Source organism: Centrocercus urophasianus, unplaced genomic scaffold (assembly GCF_019232065.1).
Source record: "Centrocercus urophasianus isolate 14NV4802_14NV808 unplaced genomic scaffold, USGS_Curo_1.0 seq_40, whole genome shotgun sequence".
In the NCBI taxonomy this organism is placed as follows: Eukaryota; Metazoa; Chordata; class Aves; order Galliformes; family Phasianidae; genus Centrocercus; species Centrocercus urophasianus.
The window spans coordinates 2,539,471-2,556,927 of NW_024884978.1; the positions used below are offsets into that span (position 1 = coordinate 2,539,471).

The 17,457-nt window shown below is 38.8% G+C and overlaps 1 protein-coding gene across 6 annotated transcripts in view; it reads left to right on the plus strand.

Annotated features, from left to right (window-relative positions):
* The window catches only part of PITPNC1 (phosphatidylinositol transfer protein cytoplasmic 1), a 69,709-nt gene extending 54,850 nt beyond the window's left edge, over positions 1-14,859 (plus strand). For 4 of the 6 annotated variants that reach the window (XM_042832854.1, XM_042832857.1, XM_042832856.1 and 1 more), the window contains 3 exons: positions 5,335-5,490; positions 6,198-6,261; positions 12,515-14,859. In XM_042832854.1, the coding sequence (XP_042688788.1) occupies positions 5,335-5,490; positions 6,198-6,261; positions 12,515-12,774 (480 nt within the window). In that variant the 3' untranslated portion in view covers positions 12,775-14,859. Of the gene's footprint in view, positions 1-5,334; positions 5,491-6,197; positions 6,262-9,048; positions 9,168-12,514 lie in introns of all 6 variants that reach the window. The other 2 variants (XM_042832858.1, XM_042832859.1) reach the window with 2 other exon arrangements.
* The last annotated feature ends 2,598 nt before the right edge of the window (positions 14,860-17,457 follow it).

Here is a 17,457-nt window from a genome sequence, read left to right on the forward strand (position 1 = left end):
TTAGCACCTTCTAGAAATAAGCTCTGAATTTATTTTATGTCCTGTTACAGCTACTGCAGGAGGTTCATGAGATGTCCAAGGGACACCTAGCATCACACTGCATAGCCAAAGATGGAGTTAATGGAGGCTTAACAGGGGTTCCTGTTGCATTAAGGAATACTTTAAAGGAACCTCTGCTGCTAGTTCTCAGTAATATCTTGACCAGAATCATCTGAGTGATTTGATTCCCTTAGGAATGGAGGGTTTTTCCATCAGTGCCTGCACCAAAGGGCTGAAATCGACAGGTGAATGATGAAATGGAGGGCAGTTTGTTAGCAGTTACAGAGTCCTGTTCTGTCATCTATGGAGGCAGACTGACTTCAGCTGCCAGAAGTGTTGTCCTTTTGGAAGACTGGAGGAGGTATGACTGAACTGATGTAGATATCCCAAAGCAGATGACTTAATGACTGTCTATAAACTTAATCACTAAGTTACAGCCAAAGTCCTTACCGCTTCTCCCACATCTTAAATACAGCTTTTTTTTGGTGACCGTGGCCCTAAAATCCCGGAAAGTTTTAAGGTGTTTAGAAGTCAAGTTTCCAAATCTGCATGTGCATGGTCGCACTGAGTACAGAATTATGTATGTCTTTATAAAGAATGAACAAGCTTACAGGTAGGAGGATCTGTCTTATTTCCTTGTGACTTCAACATCAGTGAATAAGTATCACCAGCTATCACATATTCCCCATATACGCCTATGTGTTTATCTGAATTATAGAAAAGAACAAATCTGAGCTTTGCTGAGGGGTGAGAGATGGCCTCCAGTGAATCATTCACCGAAATGAAACTTCTCCTGTAGACATGAGATACTGAGCAATGTGTTCTTTGCCAGTTCTGAGAACTTGAATATAGGAGCAGTGTTTCATTTCCCGTTTATAACGGAACAGTTGAGCATTGGACACTCGCAATAAACACTTTTAGTTACCTGCAAATAAAAAGATTTCATACAGCAGCTGCAGTTTTCTTCCTCAGTTGCTGACTTCTTTGACTTTAACTGCACTGCAGTGGGTCCTGCTTACTCCTCTCCAGTGCTTTGTGGATAACAAAGTTTGTCATGTCGCTGATCAGAAAATTGTGGTAGCTGATACGATGCAGATGCCGCAGTCCCCACTGTGAGTAACATTTCAGTGCTGCAGTTCAGCACGAGGCACAGACAAAACAAATGAAAATGCTCTTTTACTGACCAACGTCAGTTGTGAGCTCACAGAAAGGCTGACTGGATTATCATATTTTACCCTCAGAACCGTCCTGGTAATCACAGTTCTGAAGAATTTGCTGTTTCTCGCAGAAAACATCTTTTTATGGAAATCAAGAAAACGTATTTAAAAAGTGGCTCCTCACCAATCTCTGCAGGAGTGTCTTTACATCAGCACATCTTTCTGGAGCACTGAGCTGCGTAAGCTGAAATCCAAACCCTGACCACTGTAGCTGGGTGGTGAAGTGCCAGATCACATGTATTAAAATCATGAAAGAATGGTTCTGAAATTCAAGATCAAACAAAATCATCTTCAGCTTAAAGTGGGGAAATAAAGAGGGACTGAACTTTGAAAGTATTTTAGTGGAATATTTTGTGATAGGACTCTGGAAAAAAAATGAATCTGTGTCTGGGGTCTTCAAATCACCATGCTGATGTCTCAGCATTAATGACAAATATACTCATTAAGATTTTGGAGTTATATTCCTATAAGCAACAAATTTAAGTATATAACCTTAAGAAAAAAGTAAGATTTCAGCTGTAAGCCTGAAAAGGCATTACCACAAGCCAGTGCCACATTTCCACATTAGTGTTTGCCTCCTGGAAAACAGGTTACAGTCCCACTTCTGCTGCCCATGACATCTGCAGTTCCCAAGGTGCTCCGAGTAAATAAATGCTAAATACAAAATAATGGAATCCCAGCAGTCAGTGTGCTGTCACAGACCGCCAGGCGAGGCCTCAGTAAGAACACTGGGAAAGTGCTGTGTTTGAAGCCATGCCCATCACGCTGTGGCTTTGATTTTATTTCACTGTAGTTGTGTGTTTTATTCTCAAATAAGCCCAGCTCACAGGTAATGCTGTTTCTGCCATGTTAGCAGAAGTGCTGTTTTTAAATCTCTCTGCACCTGGCAATAATGCACTGCAAATACAGAGTAGGGTTTGCCCCTCTTCAGCAAAAGGATTTGCCAGATGGGCTCTCCTAATAAACTGGGTCTGATAAAAGCACAGGAAGGTTATTTAAACAAAAAGATTTTTGCTATGCCATTACATTTAAAACAGATTGAGGATTTTACTAGTAGAGAAAATGAGAGAAAAGTAGTGAATTGAGGCTATTTGGGTGCTGCTTTTTTTTTTTTTTTTTTTTTTTTTTAAAGAAGAAAGGTTTCTTTGCTGTAAATCTTAATCTAACACTGCAAAGCAATGAGTTAGACACGTAAAATCATTCCAGGTCCAAGTTTTCAATGAAATCAGATACTGAACATCATAAGGTTAGCAGTCCTGGTCACATCAAAGGTCTTTGTGGCTTGGGATGTGCAGAGGTCCAGGAAGGGTATAAACATAAGTAAATATGTAGAAATTCTTCCCCTGAATACTTTCTTGTATGAACCATAGCATGAGAAATTTCTGGGCCAGAATTTGTGTCTTTCTGTAATACTCTGAGACTGCTTTTAAGCACTTAATTTTTTAGCATCTGGGTTAAAAGGCCAGTTGTGTTAGTTTTACTTATGATGGCTCTCCTCTGTGAAACAACTGTGTCCTTTGAGCAAATGGCCAAGAGATCAGACTCTGCAGTTCCCTCTGCTTAATGTGGCCACGTATCTCACACTGTGCTGCTCAGCCTGACCCATCCTTACGTGCAGCTCCCACTGAATCGAGTTGCAGCTCATGTGAGCAAGCTCTCAGTGAAATCCTTAACATCTTGGACTTGCATGCAACTGTCTGCAAATCTATTTCTGTGAATTCTTTTTTATTTTTCTTTTTTTTTCTTTTTTTTTTCTGGCTTTCGTTCATCTGTTTGCAGTTTTTTAGTACCAATATCTTAATGTTTTCTGAAAGACAGGAATTTCCATTAAAGCTATTAGATACAAGTTCAGACTGTCCATCGCCGCCTGCCTCTTTGCCTGAAACCGTCCAGCCAATTTGTGACTGTACAGCATGTCCTTCTAGAAAAATGGACGTGATTAAGGGAAGTAAAGGTGCCATCTCTGTGCACTCTTAAAAGGATCTGGAACTCGAAGTGATATCGTGGATGGACTGCATTGCAGTAATTGGATTGTTTGGAGATCGCCAACCGAAGGATTTCCATTATGAATCCATTTGTCAGCTGTGTTAGCTTTATAAAAAAGAAATAAAGAAAAACAGAAATTCCTTTTTTTGTAGCCACCCAGAGGGTGCTTGCAGTTAAACAGGACACAGATGTTGTGCACAGCTCTGCAGTCCTGTGGGGTCGCTGTTCGTTGTTGAACTTTTATCTATAAATTTTGAAAAACCGGCATTGACTCAAATTCGTTGCTTCAATCCCTTGGGACGGTGCTGGAGTTGTTCCATTGTGGCTCTGGTTATCATAGAAGGGTTACAGGGTATCCCTGCTTAACACTCAGTGTTATTAAAGGTGTATTCAAAGTGCTTAATCAGTACAATGGCGTCATCTCTGCAGTACTGTGTGTGTAAGAAGCAGCAGATCCTTACTTACTATTTCCTTTTGATTTTCCTTTTTATGAAGAAATGCCTATTTTACTCTGTAATATTTAGCAGAAATATTTTAAATGAGGCTTTCTGCAATCTATTTCTTTATTCATGGAACCATTTAGAAGAATTTTGCATCTTAGTTCTTCCCTTTTTATTTTTTCTTTCTGTTATTATTACTATGTTGCTTGCTTCAGGCAGTAATCAGCTATAAAACAGCCCTTTCAACCAGAAAATATCTAGATCAATCTGAGGTCAAGCTTTATTGAGTGAGAAGAATGGCAACAGCATGTGACTATGAGTTGTGATATACAGAGGTATGTTGCTATGATATATGATGACGCTGAATTGTTTTTTATGGTAATTTAACATTGAAGCCCTATTAGAGTTCAAGTTTAAAGTTTCTATTTAGAAAAGAACGTGTCAGCAATAAAACCAATGTCTTTCACAGAGAAAGAAGCCTGTCACCTCGTTAGAACTTTTAGAGGAGCCTTAATGACTGAGCTGCAGTTTATGGAATAGAACAGAAGCAAACTGTGCACATTGTTAGAAGGAGTGGTGCTGGTTGATGTGTGAGATCAAACTGCATGGAACATTTTTTTGTTGCTCACCTATTATCTTCCATTGAGCTCCTCGTTAAAGTACACAGATAATTGCTCTTCTAGCACAGGATGAATGTTAAAGGTTTTCTCAGGTCTCAGCTTTGGGCAGGACAATGCAGATGAGTACTGGTGCTTATTCTCAATGAAACATTTTAGAAGCTGCACTATAAATTTACAGAAATTTCACTATCTTCAAGTTCTTCTGAAAATCATTATTTGTGTGTACGTTACTTCAGTTTTCAAAATTTAGGGAGCAGGAATGGACATAAGGGAAGTGCAGTGGAATCATAAGGGTATGGAAAACAGCATTTGCATAGTAAAAACTTTATCCTGTCTGAATAGAAGCAAGCCTTACTGAACTGCTATCCTTACTGATTGCTTGTTTGATTCTTGTCTCAGTACTGTAATTTCAACACCAATTTGTTTGATTTTGCAGTTAGTTAAAGAGAAACAGTGTTGAAATTAGGTCTATAGTGTTTTGCCCAGACATTCTGTATCTCAGCTGTAAATGGCAGTGGCTGAATCGGAGGAGTTTTGTGCTTGGCTGGTCATCTGGATCTGCAGTATCACGTAAACCTGCCAACGGGTCTGATCAGCCGTGGTCCCGTCCTGTGCTTTGGTGTGCCAGAGCTCAAACTAGACATGATTTCATGAAGGCAGGCAGGTCGCACTGGGGGAGCAGTGTTGAAACAGGTTCTAAAGAAGTAGTGTTGTTTCCAAAGGCCATAAATAACACTTGGAGTGCAGTGCTTTGCAATGACTTGCAAGAACATGTTTTCCTATAGCAGAAGATGTCCCAGATCAAATGAGCTTCAAAATATCTTCCAAGAGTGCCATCAAATTACTGGATGTTGAATTAAAGAAAGGATTTGATCTTGTTATATCCTCGTGCTTATTTGGGTCAATTTTATATTACTTTTTCATTGTATTTATTAGCATGTTTTCATATTTTATCTTACCAAAACACTTCAGCAACCTTGCAAGCAGGGCTTACTCTCCAGGATCTCTGAATGCGTTTTCTTTGTTTTGCAGGATCCTAAATATTTCAAGTCACAGAAGACTGGGAGAGGCCAGTTAAAAGAAGGCTGGAGAGAGACCCATCAGCCCATTATGTGTTCCTACAAACTTGTGACTGTGAAATTTGAAGTTTGGGGACTTCAAACCAGGGTAGAACAATTTGTACACAAGGTGAGCGAAACAGGAGCTGTTTCTTATCCTTCACATCAGCAGAATTCGAGTTGCACTGTGCAGGAATATAACTGTGTCTCTGCTGGAAGCAGCAAGCTCAGCTGGATCTTTTTCAAGGTCTGAAAGTAGAGCCAAAGTGTTCATCTCTGGGTAGGAACTTGACAAAGCCTGAAGTTGCTCAGGTCTAAGGCTGAGAAAAACTATCAGTAATGCTTTCAGTGCTGTGGTCAATTTGAGCTCAGGTATTTGTAAGTATGCTCGAGTAACATTCAAGTAGCAGTGATGAACAGTGTTTGTCTTATAAACAGGTGGTGGGAGAGCTTTCCAGTCAGTTTAGTAAAAAAAAAAATAAAGGATTCATTAATAGCATGGCAGCCAAATTGTAATATTTTTCCTTCCACGCATTTAAAGAATGAACAAGGAAAAGGTTCCAATTTGTTTGCCCAAAAATTATGGTATTCTGTACATAGCAAGTGGCTTCCCATGCTATTGATAGCCATGCTGATGTGATTCAGTGTTGGCAGTATTCCACTTGAAGTGGGAGATTGGACTGCAAGATCTTAGAGCCAATTACCTGACCCTCTACGGTGTCTCTTTTTTGGATAAACCTGACAGTATATTTTTCACGTTAAATCTTGCTGAAAGGCAGCATTTTTCTGAAATGATCTGTTTTTGCAAAGGTGTTTAACCGTTCCCTTGTTTCACAGGTGGTCAGAGATATACTCCTGATTGGTCACCGACAGGCTTTTGCCTGGGTTGATGAGTGGTATGGTAAGTATTTTGCAAATTAAATCCACTCGAAAGGGTGAGTGAGAATCTTTTCACAATTAAAAGCAGATTTCCGTTTGTTTTCATAGGCCATCAGGTCCCATCATAAGTTGTTCATGTAAGAACCTGAAGTAATTTCAGTTTTGCTGGAATATGCAGGGCTCGTTGGCAGCAGGCTCTTTGTTAACAGGAGTAGGTTGTATGTTATGACAGCCAGTAGGCATCATACAGGATGCTGTTACAGCCCATGCAACTCAGAATGAAGACATCAGTCCAGTCATCCTGCGCTGTAGGCAGGTAGAATCTCTTGCTTCTGGCAGGATTCATCTATATGGAGAGCTGCTTGCAGATTTTATTAAAGCTTTTTAACTATTTCCTTACTCAAACTCCTAGGGCCTCTTCTCCAACACAACTTCAGCTTTTTAGGAAAGTTCTAAATTAATATGTACTGCAATAAAGAGAAGACAGAACTCTAACGTCCTTTGTGACAAATAAATATAAATGTAAAAACCACAAGGATTGGTTCAGCAGCAGCTGTTTGTGAAAACTGCATCCATGCACAGCTGTAGGAATGGTTGTTTTCTGTAGTAGAGTAATTGCAGATACCAAAACAGATAACTGTTATATAGGTTGATGGGGCTTGTCCTTTGTACACTTATTTTCAGTAAGACATAGCCGTAATCATACATATTTCTATAACTTAAAACATCCCTCTTAGTATGTGATAGTTATTTGGGAATATGTTTAGAAAGCTTATTTAAACCCTCCATAAGCTTCTGGAAATGATTTTGAGCCATTCGTGTGTAAGAATGTTTCTGAGTTTGGATGAAGTTCAGAGCACGTCATTCTGTGTTGCTCAGCACGACCAATTGCCCCAGCTGGTGGAAGCACGGACGTCTCCAGTGACTTGAGAAACCTGCAGAAGCACATCTTTTGAAATTATAGAACCAATTGCTTATGATTTTAGTGCTTCCTTCTCAGGTTATGTACAAAACAAAAAAAATCTGGACTGAATAAAATAGATATGAATTTAGTTTAGGTAATTCTGTGCTGTCTGCAGCCTTTATACACTGCATTGTCAAAGGCATAGCTCTGCCCTTACACCTCTTCACCTTAAGAATAACAGGTGGTAAGAATTGCTGACTAGAAACCAGGTATTTCTGTACCCAAAATAAGTGAGGTCCAATTTATATGCAACCAGTGCAATTTAATACATATGAGGTGTGAAATTTTTATGGTGCTGTTCTTGACACGTTTATTTGTATGGAGAGAAATTTTCAAACATATTGTTTTTAAAGGGTCTGTGTGCCTTCAATGTGTCCATTATTATATTTTTTAAATTAAAGTTTGAGGAAGGCTGAGATGATGCAAGTCTGCTAAATCAAGAAACTGGTGTATTAAATTCAGTTATCAAACATAGGATGTACTGATATTACTGATTGATTACTCTTACTGCTACCCTAAGCATGAATGTGTTCTGCCATTTTACTAAATTGCTTTTAGCTTTATTATTAAGAAAATCTATTTTCAGAATGCTGCTTACTACTAAAAAGCATGCTCTCTGCTTGGCAAAATGCACTGTAGTATGTTATTTACATGGCTCATAAGATTGTCTTTTGTTACAGGCAATAGTAAAAGCAGAAGGTTAAAAAAGTGTTAATTAAGGGTATTTCTTGTTTTGTTCAAAATTTGAGATTTGATTTTCAATGATAAATGCATGACAGCGTGCCATAACAGCTGAAGCTGTTTCTTTCTTTAAAAGCTGTCTCATAAAATACACCAAGAGCTGCGTATCACGTAACAAGAAGTGGTGTGATACAGAAATTCACATCATAAACGTGAGACAAATGATGGCCTTGAGAAGAAAAGCATGGTGTGCGTTACCAGCAGTGGTGTGCATTTCTGAGCAGGCTGTGCTAATAAAGTGGTATTTGAATGTGATTTATGAAAGATTGATGGCTAGTTTGATGAAGCTCTGAGATTACCAAATGATAGTAAGGAATGGATCGATACTCTGACAGCTTTCGTGTTCATTTACACCTTACTCTAAATACTGAGAAGAGTGAGGCCAAAAGTCAGCTAACTGGATCCTGTGTTTTTCCTAACAGTGTGATTTATGATAGCAAGCCGAGTTACATAGCAAGCATTCAAGGCCCTGCTCACTAGTTAGACAACATGAGGCATGCCTAGACAGAGGCAAATAGAATTAGGGCTATTTGTAAATGCATGTAACTTTTAGATTGTGCTAAATGCCTTGAGACTACAAAATTATTAATGTATTCATTATTAATCCACTTATTAGCGTGATTAAGTATTAGCTCCTACAATCTGAGCTGATTTGTGTTCTAACAGTTTAAGTGCTGGTTTTAAGATATACTTGCAATCGTAATATAGAATATTTTAGAAAGTTCCTGCAAAGGTGAGTAAATATTTATAATTCTTCTATCCTTTATTGCAAGGGATCTTCTAAAAAGATTTTAGAAGATCTTGGCTTTTGCCAAGGCCTGCACTTGAATACTTTTTGCTTACCTTACATTACACAGATTCTCCCAAACAATTTCCACTCCTTCCTGTTCTCTGGCTCCCTTTGACTTAACCTTCTTATACCTTCCTTGGCTGATCTAACTACCTTTATGAGTCACATTTCATAAAGCTAGTTGCTCCATGCTTTTATTTTTTAGATGCCTTTTGGTTTCTGCTGAAAGACTGTATTCCTTGCACCTTCTCCTTAAAAGATTAAGTTTGCATTTGAATTGGTGGAAAATGCCAACAATGTTGAACTTTTTACAGATATGACTATGGATGATGTTCGAGAATACGAGAAAAATATGCATGAAAAAACCAACATTAAAGTTTGCAACCAACATTCATCTTCTGTGGATGAAATAGAGAGCCATGCCAAAGCAAGAGTATGTCAATTTTTAAAACATATTCCCGTCCTCAACTGATAGATGCAGGGATCAGAGAATAGCAGCCAGCTGATCTTGCTGATCAGTCAGTGGAATTTCTGGGAGATCAGAACAGCATTCAGCATTTTACTCCCTGCAGTGCGATCAGACCTTTCTTCTGCACTGTGAATGGCCACTGAAGAAAGGGTGGGTTTGGGCTCATGTGCACCTGCTTATGAGAAAACAAAATTATCCAATCTCAGTTGGATACATAAGAGGTTGTTAAATATCCATTTTGCATTCTACTATTTGAATAGTTTAAAGTGCAAAAGTTCAGAGTCAAAAAGCCAGGAACGTGGAGAGTGGAAAGGGTCTGTGAGACTGGTAACATTTTTTGGTTGACCGGAAAAGAAAGTGAATGACTCGTTGACTGACTAATTTAATGTCCTCACTAACCAGCTACCAACAAGGGTAGAGGAAGCACTTTCAGAAGTGTGTACCTGCAGTCTGTGCAGAAGTGCAGATGTCTGTACAGGTGCTCTGATTCAGATTGTGGAAACTGTAAGAAGCTGGGTTCCTCATTTGGGCACTTCAAGCAGATGCCTAAAATTGAAAATTAGTATCTGCAAATAGAAAAGGTGTGGTAATATTTGCTTCTAAAGGTATTATTCTTTTGCTTCTACTGACTGAGCTGTAGAACATAGCAATGGTTTTACTCAAATAACAAGCATGGGGCAATGCCTGCTGTCCTAAATCCTTTGTTCTTAGTAAGAAATCTCACCAGCCTGATACAAGGTTACCTACAGCATAGACCAAGAGTCAGATTTGACTTTGGCTCTATGCTGCAGCATTTGGGTTGAAGGAAATCTGCCATTCTGAGTTCCCATGCAGCCAAATTACCATGGAGGTCAGGACAGAATTAGTCATTAAAGAAAAAAGAGACAGCAGGTGCATTTCCCACAGTCTGAACCTTTTTAGCTCAGGGTAAGTACTTGTTTTGCTTGAGTGTAAATCAGAACAGAGGTGATTTTAAAGCGAGTGTGAGCTGAAAAGTGAAATTTAGCTGAAGGGACAAAGAGTATTTCATATCTGAATTTAAAATTGGCAGGCTTGGAGAATATTTTGTATTGAGACTTCCATCAGTCTTCACTTAAATGGACAGTAAACTGATAAGTCTTCCTGTCCTGTTTCACTCTGATTCTTTCAAGATAAGCTTTATTTTATTTTGTAGAGAACTCCTTAATCAGAAAGAACTGAGATTGATGCATGGTCTTCCTTCGATGTCAGAGTATTTTCAAACAGTTTGGGTTCAGAAAGACTGCGCTCTGTTACAGAACAAAATGCAGTGAAGTCAGCAGACCAGGTTCAAATCTGTCTCAAAGACAAGGAGGTGCAGTTCCTCTGAGACCATCTGTTTATTTCCACCACTTATCTCCGATTTGAAAATTGCTTAGTCCTCACCCCTGATAAGTGGCACAGCTCTGCAGGCTGAAAGGGTCCTTGAAGTGTAGTCTGCATCCAAGTGAGAAGGCAGCTGGCAGCTTGTGTGTTTTGTGTTCACATGCTGTTATACAACATAAAGCTTCTTCTGTGTAACATTTACAGCTAAGGCTACAGATGCCTGCTGCTGGGTAAGATTAAAAAGTTTCAATGTACTGAAAAGGTAGGATTTTGTCATACATATGGGAAGCACTATTGCCAGTCCCATGTCTCAGACATCCAAAGGTGCCAGAATCTTAAGTTGATTGAAAAGCCATTATTTATATTTCTGGGTTTGTTTGTCTTGTTGTACTTCACAGAAAGCAGAGAATCTGTAAAATGCTTTATGGAAACCTGGATGGAACAGCCAAAGTGCAGTCTTGAAAATGGAATGCCATATACCAGGAGATTTATATAGTCATAAAATTGAAAACAGTGGAGAAGAAAGAAGAGAGAGGGGAAGCAGAAATGACTTTTGTTATTTGAATATGAAGTGGTAGTTATCCATATCCTACCAAAGTCCCACGTGGGTTGGATCAAAAGTTCCTTTCTTAACCCTGAACATCACCTGACCCTGCTGTCGTAGTGCCAGTGGGGCCAGGGAGCAGCAGAACTATCTGACATGTATTCAAAAAAATAAACAGAATTATCAGCTGACTGTTTTTTTAATCACATCTCCCAAAGATTTGTTGGGATTAATAGAATAATTGCACAGAGAGAACTTGGAAGAGATTTTAGTGGACATCCTCTCACGTGTTGTTTTTTTCCTCTTTGGTGGCAGTCAGCTATTTCAGCTGGTATTTATCAGATATTGGGTTTTGCTCTGTTCTGTTTGGGTGGATTTGAATATGCTGAATTTCATTCTGTGAATCCTTCAAACACAGATTTACCAAAACGTTCTTTGAAAACCTTAAAATGTATTTCACTTGGCTCAGTGGACATCTCGCAGGTGGTACAGGCGTGAAGCAGCAGGTTTCAAAAGTGCCTTGCTGATGTTTTTGCTCAAATTATTTGCCATTCGTTTAGGATTTTATCAGAAAAACTTTTGCACAGCTCAGTTTAGAAAACATAAAATCACAGAATCGTAGAGTAATTTAGGTTGGAAAAGACCTTCAGGATCATTGGGTGTCTATGCTGGGTTCACTCTGCCCTCTTGTGGGTTTTCACAGCACTGTGACACATTTGTCACCTGATAATAAGGCTTTCGCTCCTTTTAAAACATCCCATGGACCTTCTGTACAAAGTGTCCTTGACCTCTCGTCTCATTTTGCCTCTATTTTCCAAGGTATTGAGCATTGGATTGTTGGAAAGCATGTTGTGACTGTATCAAGTCAGAGAGAATTCTGTAGGAATTTGCAGTAGAAAAGCATGATGTCCTCAGTTATTTGTGTGCCACTGTAACTAGAAGTCAATGGAAGCTGTGCATGGGGAGAGAGAATTTTTCATCCCTTGATAATTATGGTGAGGAAACAAACCCATTTATCAGCTCATGCTGATAATCTAGGTGAAAAGAAAAAGAAAAGGTAGAGTTCTGAAGAATTCTACCTGCTGACTCTGTATCTAAGCGTATTTTTAATTGCCTGTGAAATATCCTGATTTTTCCAGCAATTAAAGAGGTAGTTCTCTTAGTTCAGTTTAGACCCAGATGGAGACAGACCCATTAATACGTGCTTAATGTGCTCAGCATCTTTTGTTTTACACTGTCCATTTATTGTACTCCAATCAATGCATTAAAATAGGAAGGAATTCCTGCAAGACATTTAGTGATATGGCTGATAAGCAGACATTCTCTGATGTAAAATTTGGATTGAGGTGGTTTAACTGAGGTGTGAAATCATCGTTCAAAAGGATTCTGACATGCCCTTTGTCTTTTTTCCTTCTTGTTGAAGACATGACGATGGATGAAGTCCGAGAGTTTGAACGAGCAACTCAGGAAGCTACCAACAAGAAAATTGGCATTTTCCCACCTGAAATATCTATCTCTAACATTTCCATGCCTTCTTCAACCCGCAGTGCTCCATCTAGTGCTCCGTCAACTCCTCTCTCTACAGATGCTCCTGACTTCCTAACAGTACCCAAAGACCGGCCTCGGAAAAAGTCTGCACCAGAAACCCTCACTCTTCCAGATCCAGAGAAAAAGAAAAATTAAATTAACCCAGCATGATTCCTCCTGATAAGCCATGGCTACCGCAGCAAGAGTAACATATTGTAGTTTCTAGGAAGATTGTGGTGGTTGGTTGGTTGTTGATGTTTGGATATTTTTGCTTAAAATAATTTTACTGTTGTGGAAAGACTGTTTCTTTCCTCAGACTTGATCCTCATAATCTTCAGAGAAGTGCATGCAAAAGAACATAGTTGCTATATCTAAAGTAGTGTTCCAAGCCATATGGTCCATCTTACTGACATACGATGAAGTCGTCTGAGGAGAACTCTATAAAAGAAAGTCTTTCTGTAGCAGTATCTCTATGTACAAATCCACATCTAGGTCATAGCATTTATATTTAGGAATAGGTATTTAGTAAAGCTGCCAAGGACTTCTGAGGCAAATCTGTGCCAACCAGAATGCAGGGTTAATAGGAAAAAAGCTCCCTTTTTCTTTGTTTTTTTTAACTGATTTTAAAATCCTGTTCTCAGGCTTGTCGTGTGTATTCATAAACCTTTGACCTGCAACTCATTGTACTTGAACACCAATAACAATCACTCAGAATCATATCGTGCTTAATATGACTCAGGATTTGGGGCTTGGCTAACAAAAATGAAACTTTTCAAACCTAAAATATCACTGTATGAAGCCCCAGTTGTAATTAATTATATTGACTTTGAGGCCATTTAAGTATTTCTATCTTGCACAGAATTTGTAAAAGAAACCACCTATTTCTTGTAGATAATGTATTTTAATAGCTCTCCCCTGTCCTTTTGTGATAAAACTTAAGTTCGTACTGGTGTTCGTCAGTGGTGTTCTGTGTACAAGATTGGGGGAAAAAAGCAGCTAAGTTGAGCCAGTTGAGAAGGAAAACCAATGAATTCTGTCTTGCCCACTCTGGAAAGAGAGTGCTGGTTACCCTGTAAGACCTTGAATGTAAAGGAGAGAAAATATGAGACTCTTTTCTTTCCTGCCTCTCATCTTTCCTAACCAGCACAATCTCTGCTGTCAGAAAGCTGGCTCTAGGCTTTACCACTGTCTCTTAGGGAAGGGATGAATAAAATCAGTCACTTGGAAAAGCAAATGAATCTTGGGGCTTCTCAGTCCCACGTAGGTGGCATTAAGGAAACAGCAGTGCTCCTCCTGGTCTGCGCGTGAAATCACTCTTCAATCTCAGGAATTAAAATACAGAAAGGATGCTTCCCAGCTTGGAAGTGTAGATTGTAGGGGGAAGAGAAATGAATTTCAGAAGTGTTCTCTTCCTTCATTTTTTATCAAAAAGTAAACTCAGTGACAAACCTTCCTTCTGGCCCCCCCTTTGGGGTACTTTGTTCTCTTTCAGACTAATTGCTATTTAATTAATGTTGTCCATATCTATCTCAATTGGTAGCTGTAGTAGGCATTAAATAAGCTGGTGTTCTATTCCCAGTGAATGATAGCTATTACCTGAATCATATGATTAAAGTCAGTAGTGTTTTGTACCACTGGTGGTGATGTACATGGATGCAAAACAGTCCTCCAGAGCTGAACTGTCACTGAACATTGAACAATCAGTTTGGGGATGGCCTTTTACCTGCAAGGAAGTTTGTGCCATCTTCTCTGCACAATGCTATGATTTGACTGGCTTCAATGCACTGAACTTCTCAATGGCTGTAGATCCAATAGAAGTTATGTTGAATGTGTGGTATTTCTAGAGTAGTTGTAGAGCAGGGAAGGTGATTCTGCTGTCAACCTGCACTGAAAACAAGTGTATATTTGTTTGATAGTTTAAACCCTGTACCTAGCAAAGTCTAGTAGCTCTTTGTAGGTTAGCTATGATCTGACTTCATGTATTTTCCCACTTACTGTCCATGTTTTACGTTGTTTCCCAGAGGTTGTAATTCTGTGTAGTCAGTAAACTAGCAGGTGATAATGATTTTTCGTTTGAAAATAGCTGCTGTAATGCTACAAACAAAACTTTCCTTCGTTAGTAAATGATTTCATCTTAAAATTGTGAGACATAGTAATGACTATAACTGGTCTAATCTCTCTTTTTTTTTTAATTTGGTAGCATGATTGAAACATTGGCTGAGAAGGGAAACTCTTGAAAAGCATTGATTATTGTTTTTTATTTCCTAAATTTAACATATCGAAATAGTTTGGGTCACCTCTGCCTATGGATAGTCTTATTTTTTAAAGAGCTCGTTGTTTGCCCAAGAAGAAATTGCCCAACTCTGGTCATCACTTCCTAGTGCTTAAGTGTTACTGTTTCGATACAAGTTTTGGTATCTGATGCAGATTATTAGACCAAAGCAGTCGTATCTTGTATTTGACTGATTCGTTCCTAATGCCATGTGGAGATGTGGATTATCATATCATGTAGGATTTGGAGAATGAGAAGTATGATAATTACTGACATGCCTGAATAGGACACAGCTTACTAGCTGCATGGCAAATACTGTAGGAGAAAAATGCTGATCGTGTTGTGGACAAAACGCCTCCCCCTGCATGCGCTGCTGCCGTAGCTGTGCCACACGTTACTGCTCCAGAGGAGCGCCAGGTTTATTGACCAAACAGCCTGAATTCACTGCTGGCCAGAACGAGGTTCATGATTATCCACATTACCTCCTTTTTGCTCACTAATGAAGGCAAATAAAAAGATGTAGAGTGTCTCATTGCTTTCGGTAAGAAATATCCCAGGCTTTCCATTGCCTGTGCTTGTAAGCTCTGCTGTGTTCTGCTTTGTTTTCCCCGTCAGCCAGCAGTTAACCAGTTTGCCCAGAAGAATTTTAAATATCATCTCTTTTTCTGTGTGTGGTTGTTGTTGTTGTTGTTTTACATTTTTATATAGGATAATGTTTTCCCAGCAAACACAAAATCACAAAAAATTAAATGGAAAGGAAGGTCAGAATGTCAGTAACATCTTGAGGCAGAGGTTCTTTCCATTACTGATTTTATCGCAGTGCTTTCTCTTGTATTTTCAAACTTCTTATGTGAGGAGAAAGAAGGAATTTTGCAGGTGTTAGCCCTTCTTTTGCAACAATAAATCACGTGGTTGGTGAGTATGATCGTAAGAGGATGTTGGCACCCAGCAAAGCTGACGAGGCACAGTAGCTGTGTTCCTATTCTCTGCCAGGGCAAAGAATTACATGATACAGCTCTGCCAGGACAGGAAGTTTTCAGTAAGGACAATACAGTTCGAGAGCAAATAATGTGATTAGTTTGTTTGGGTTTCTATTAAAGCCTTCTCCCAGCTTTGCTCATGTTTCATAGGGAGCAATTGAAATAACAGTTCATTGTGGTCTAATAAATTCAAAAGGCTGGTACCTGTAAGGACAGTGAGGAGCAGCACATTCCTGAAACAAGCTGAACGGGATTTCTGATGAATGTAGTTGTAAATGACTGGATAAATCCTGTGGAAAGAAACTATTTGACCTTATTCTTTGGCTTTTTTGATTATTCTGGAAGGCGATTTTGTCACATCTAGTAGCCAGTTTGCATTAATTGCTGCTGTAGAGAATTTGAAACAGAAATGTTTGTTCCTTGACTTTTATTTTGTAACAAGACTGCTAAATTTGTTTAAACTGCTTTGAAGCTTGCTGCACTGTAACTTCAGAACAATGTGCTAGCATTTGAAATACGCCAAACGAGTGTGCTTTGTAAGAGTTAGTGAGCACAGTAAGAGAGATTCATGATCTTATCGATAGGAGCTTTTCTGTTTCCATTGTTTGGACTTGGTTTTATATGTGCAAGTTAAAATTGCTAAGTACGTCTAACAATGTTTTGCTTTAAAAATGAACAGCATGATCATTGAATTACAATCTCCTGTAGTCTTATGGTGTCACTTTAAGAAGTTTCATTGTTTTATTTCATTTCTGTGGTAATTCCCTGTGACTCTGAATGTCTGGTAATTCATTTCTTTTATTTAGAACTATGATAGCTACATTAGGCAATACATTACTACCATCAGAGAAGGACCAAGTCTCGAATTGCTCTGCATGTTAAATAATGCAAGGCTAAGCAGGAGAATTTGATTGGTATATTTTTCATCCATTTCACTTAGTTTCTGACTTTTCCAAGTTATTTATTATTTTTAATATTGTATTTTTCCTCGTGTTTTGTTGTAAATAAACTGCCAACAACTATTCTTTACAAGTGTGGCTGTTGTCTTTTACACATTGTTCTCTAGCAAGGAACATGGATATTTCTACCACCAGCTCTACAAGTCAGTTCCTCAAAGTAAATAGCACAACGAATTGGCATTGTAAGGGAAATTGAAACCACTTTCCTGCACCTCCTAGATTTTGTTGCTCCTCCACTGCAGGGTGAATGCCCTGTCAGCCTCATCTTAGCCCATTCATTTGTAAAAGGCCACTTGGTTGATAAGCTTTCACTGGAAGTTAGAAATTAGAATTTCTAATTCTCATTGGTGTGTTTTGCAGCCCCGTGTTGTGGTGAATACAGGGAAAGAAAACAGGAAAGGTTTCAAAAGAAAGAAGTCCTCCCTCACTTACCTACAAGCCATTTCCTTTGTTGACGTAAATTTCATGTGTAAAATGATTCTTTAAGTTTTCAACTAAAGGCTTACTCGATACACATCAAGTTTTCTCTGCCCCAAAGGAAGTGACTTATTTGCTTATTCATATAGAGATGTTTCACAATAGTGTAGATGTGGAAATAAGGAAAATCTGTGTAAAAAGCATGTAAGGT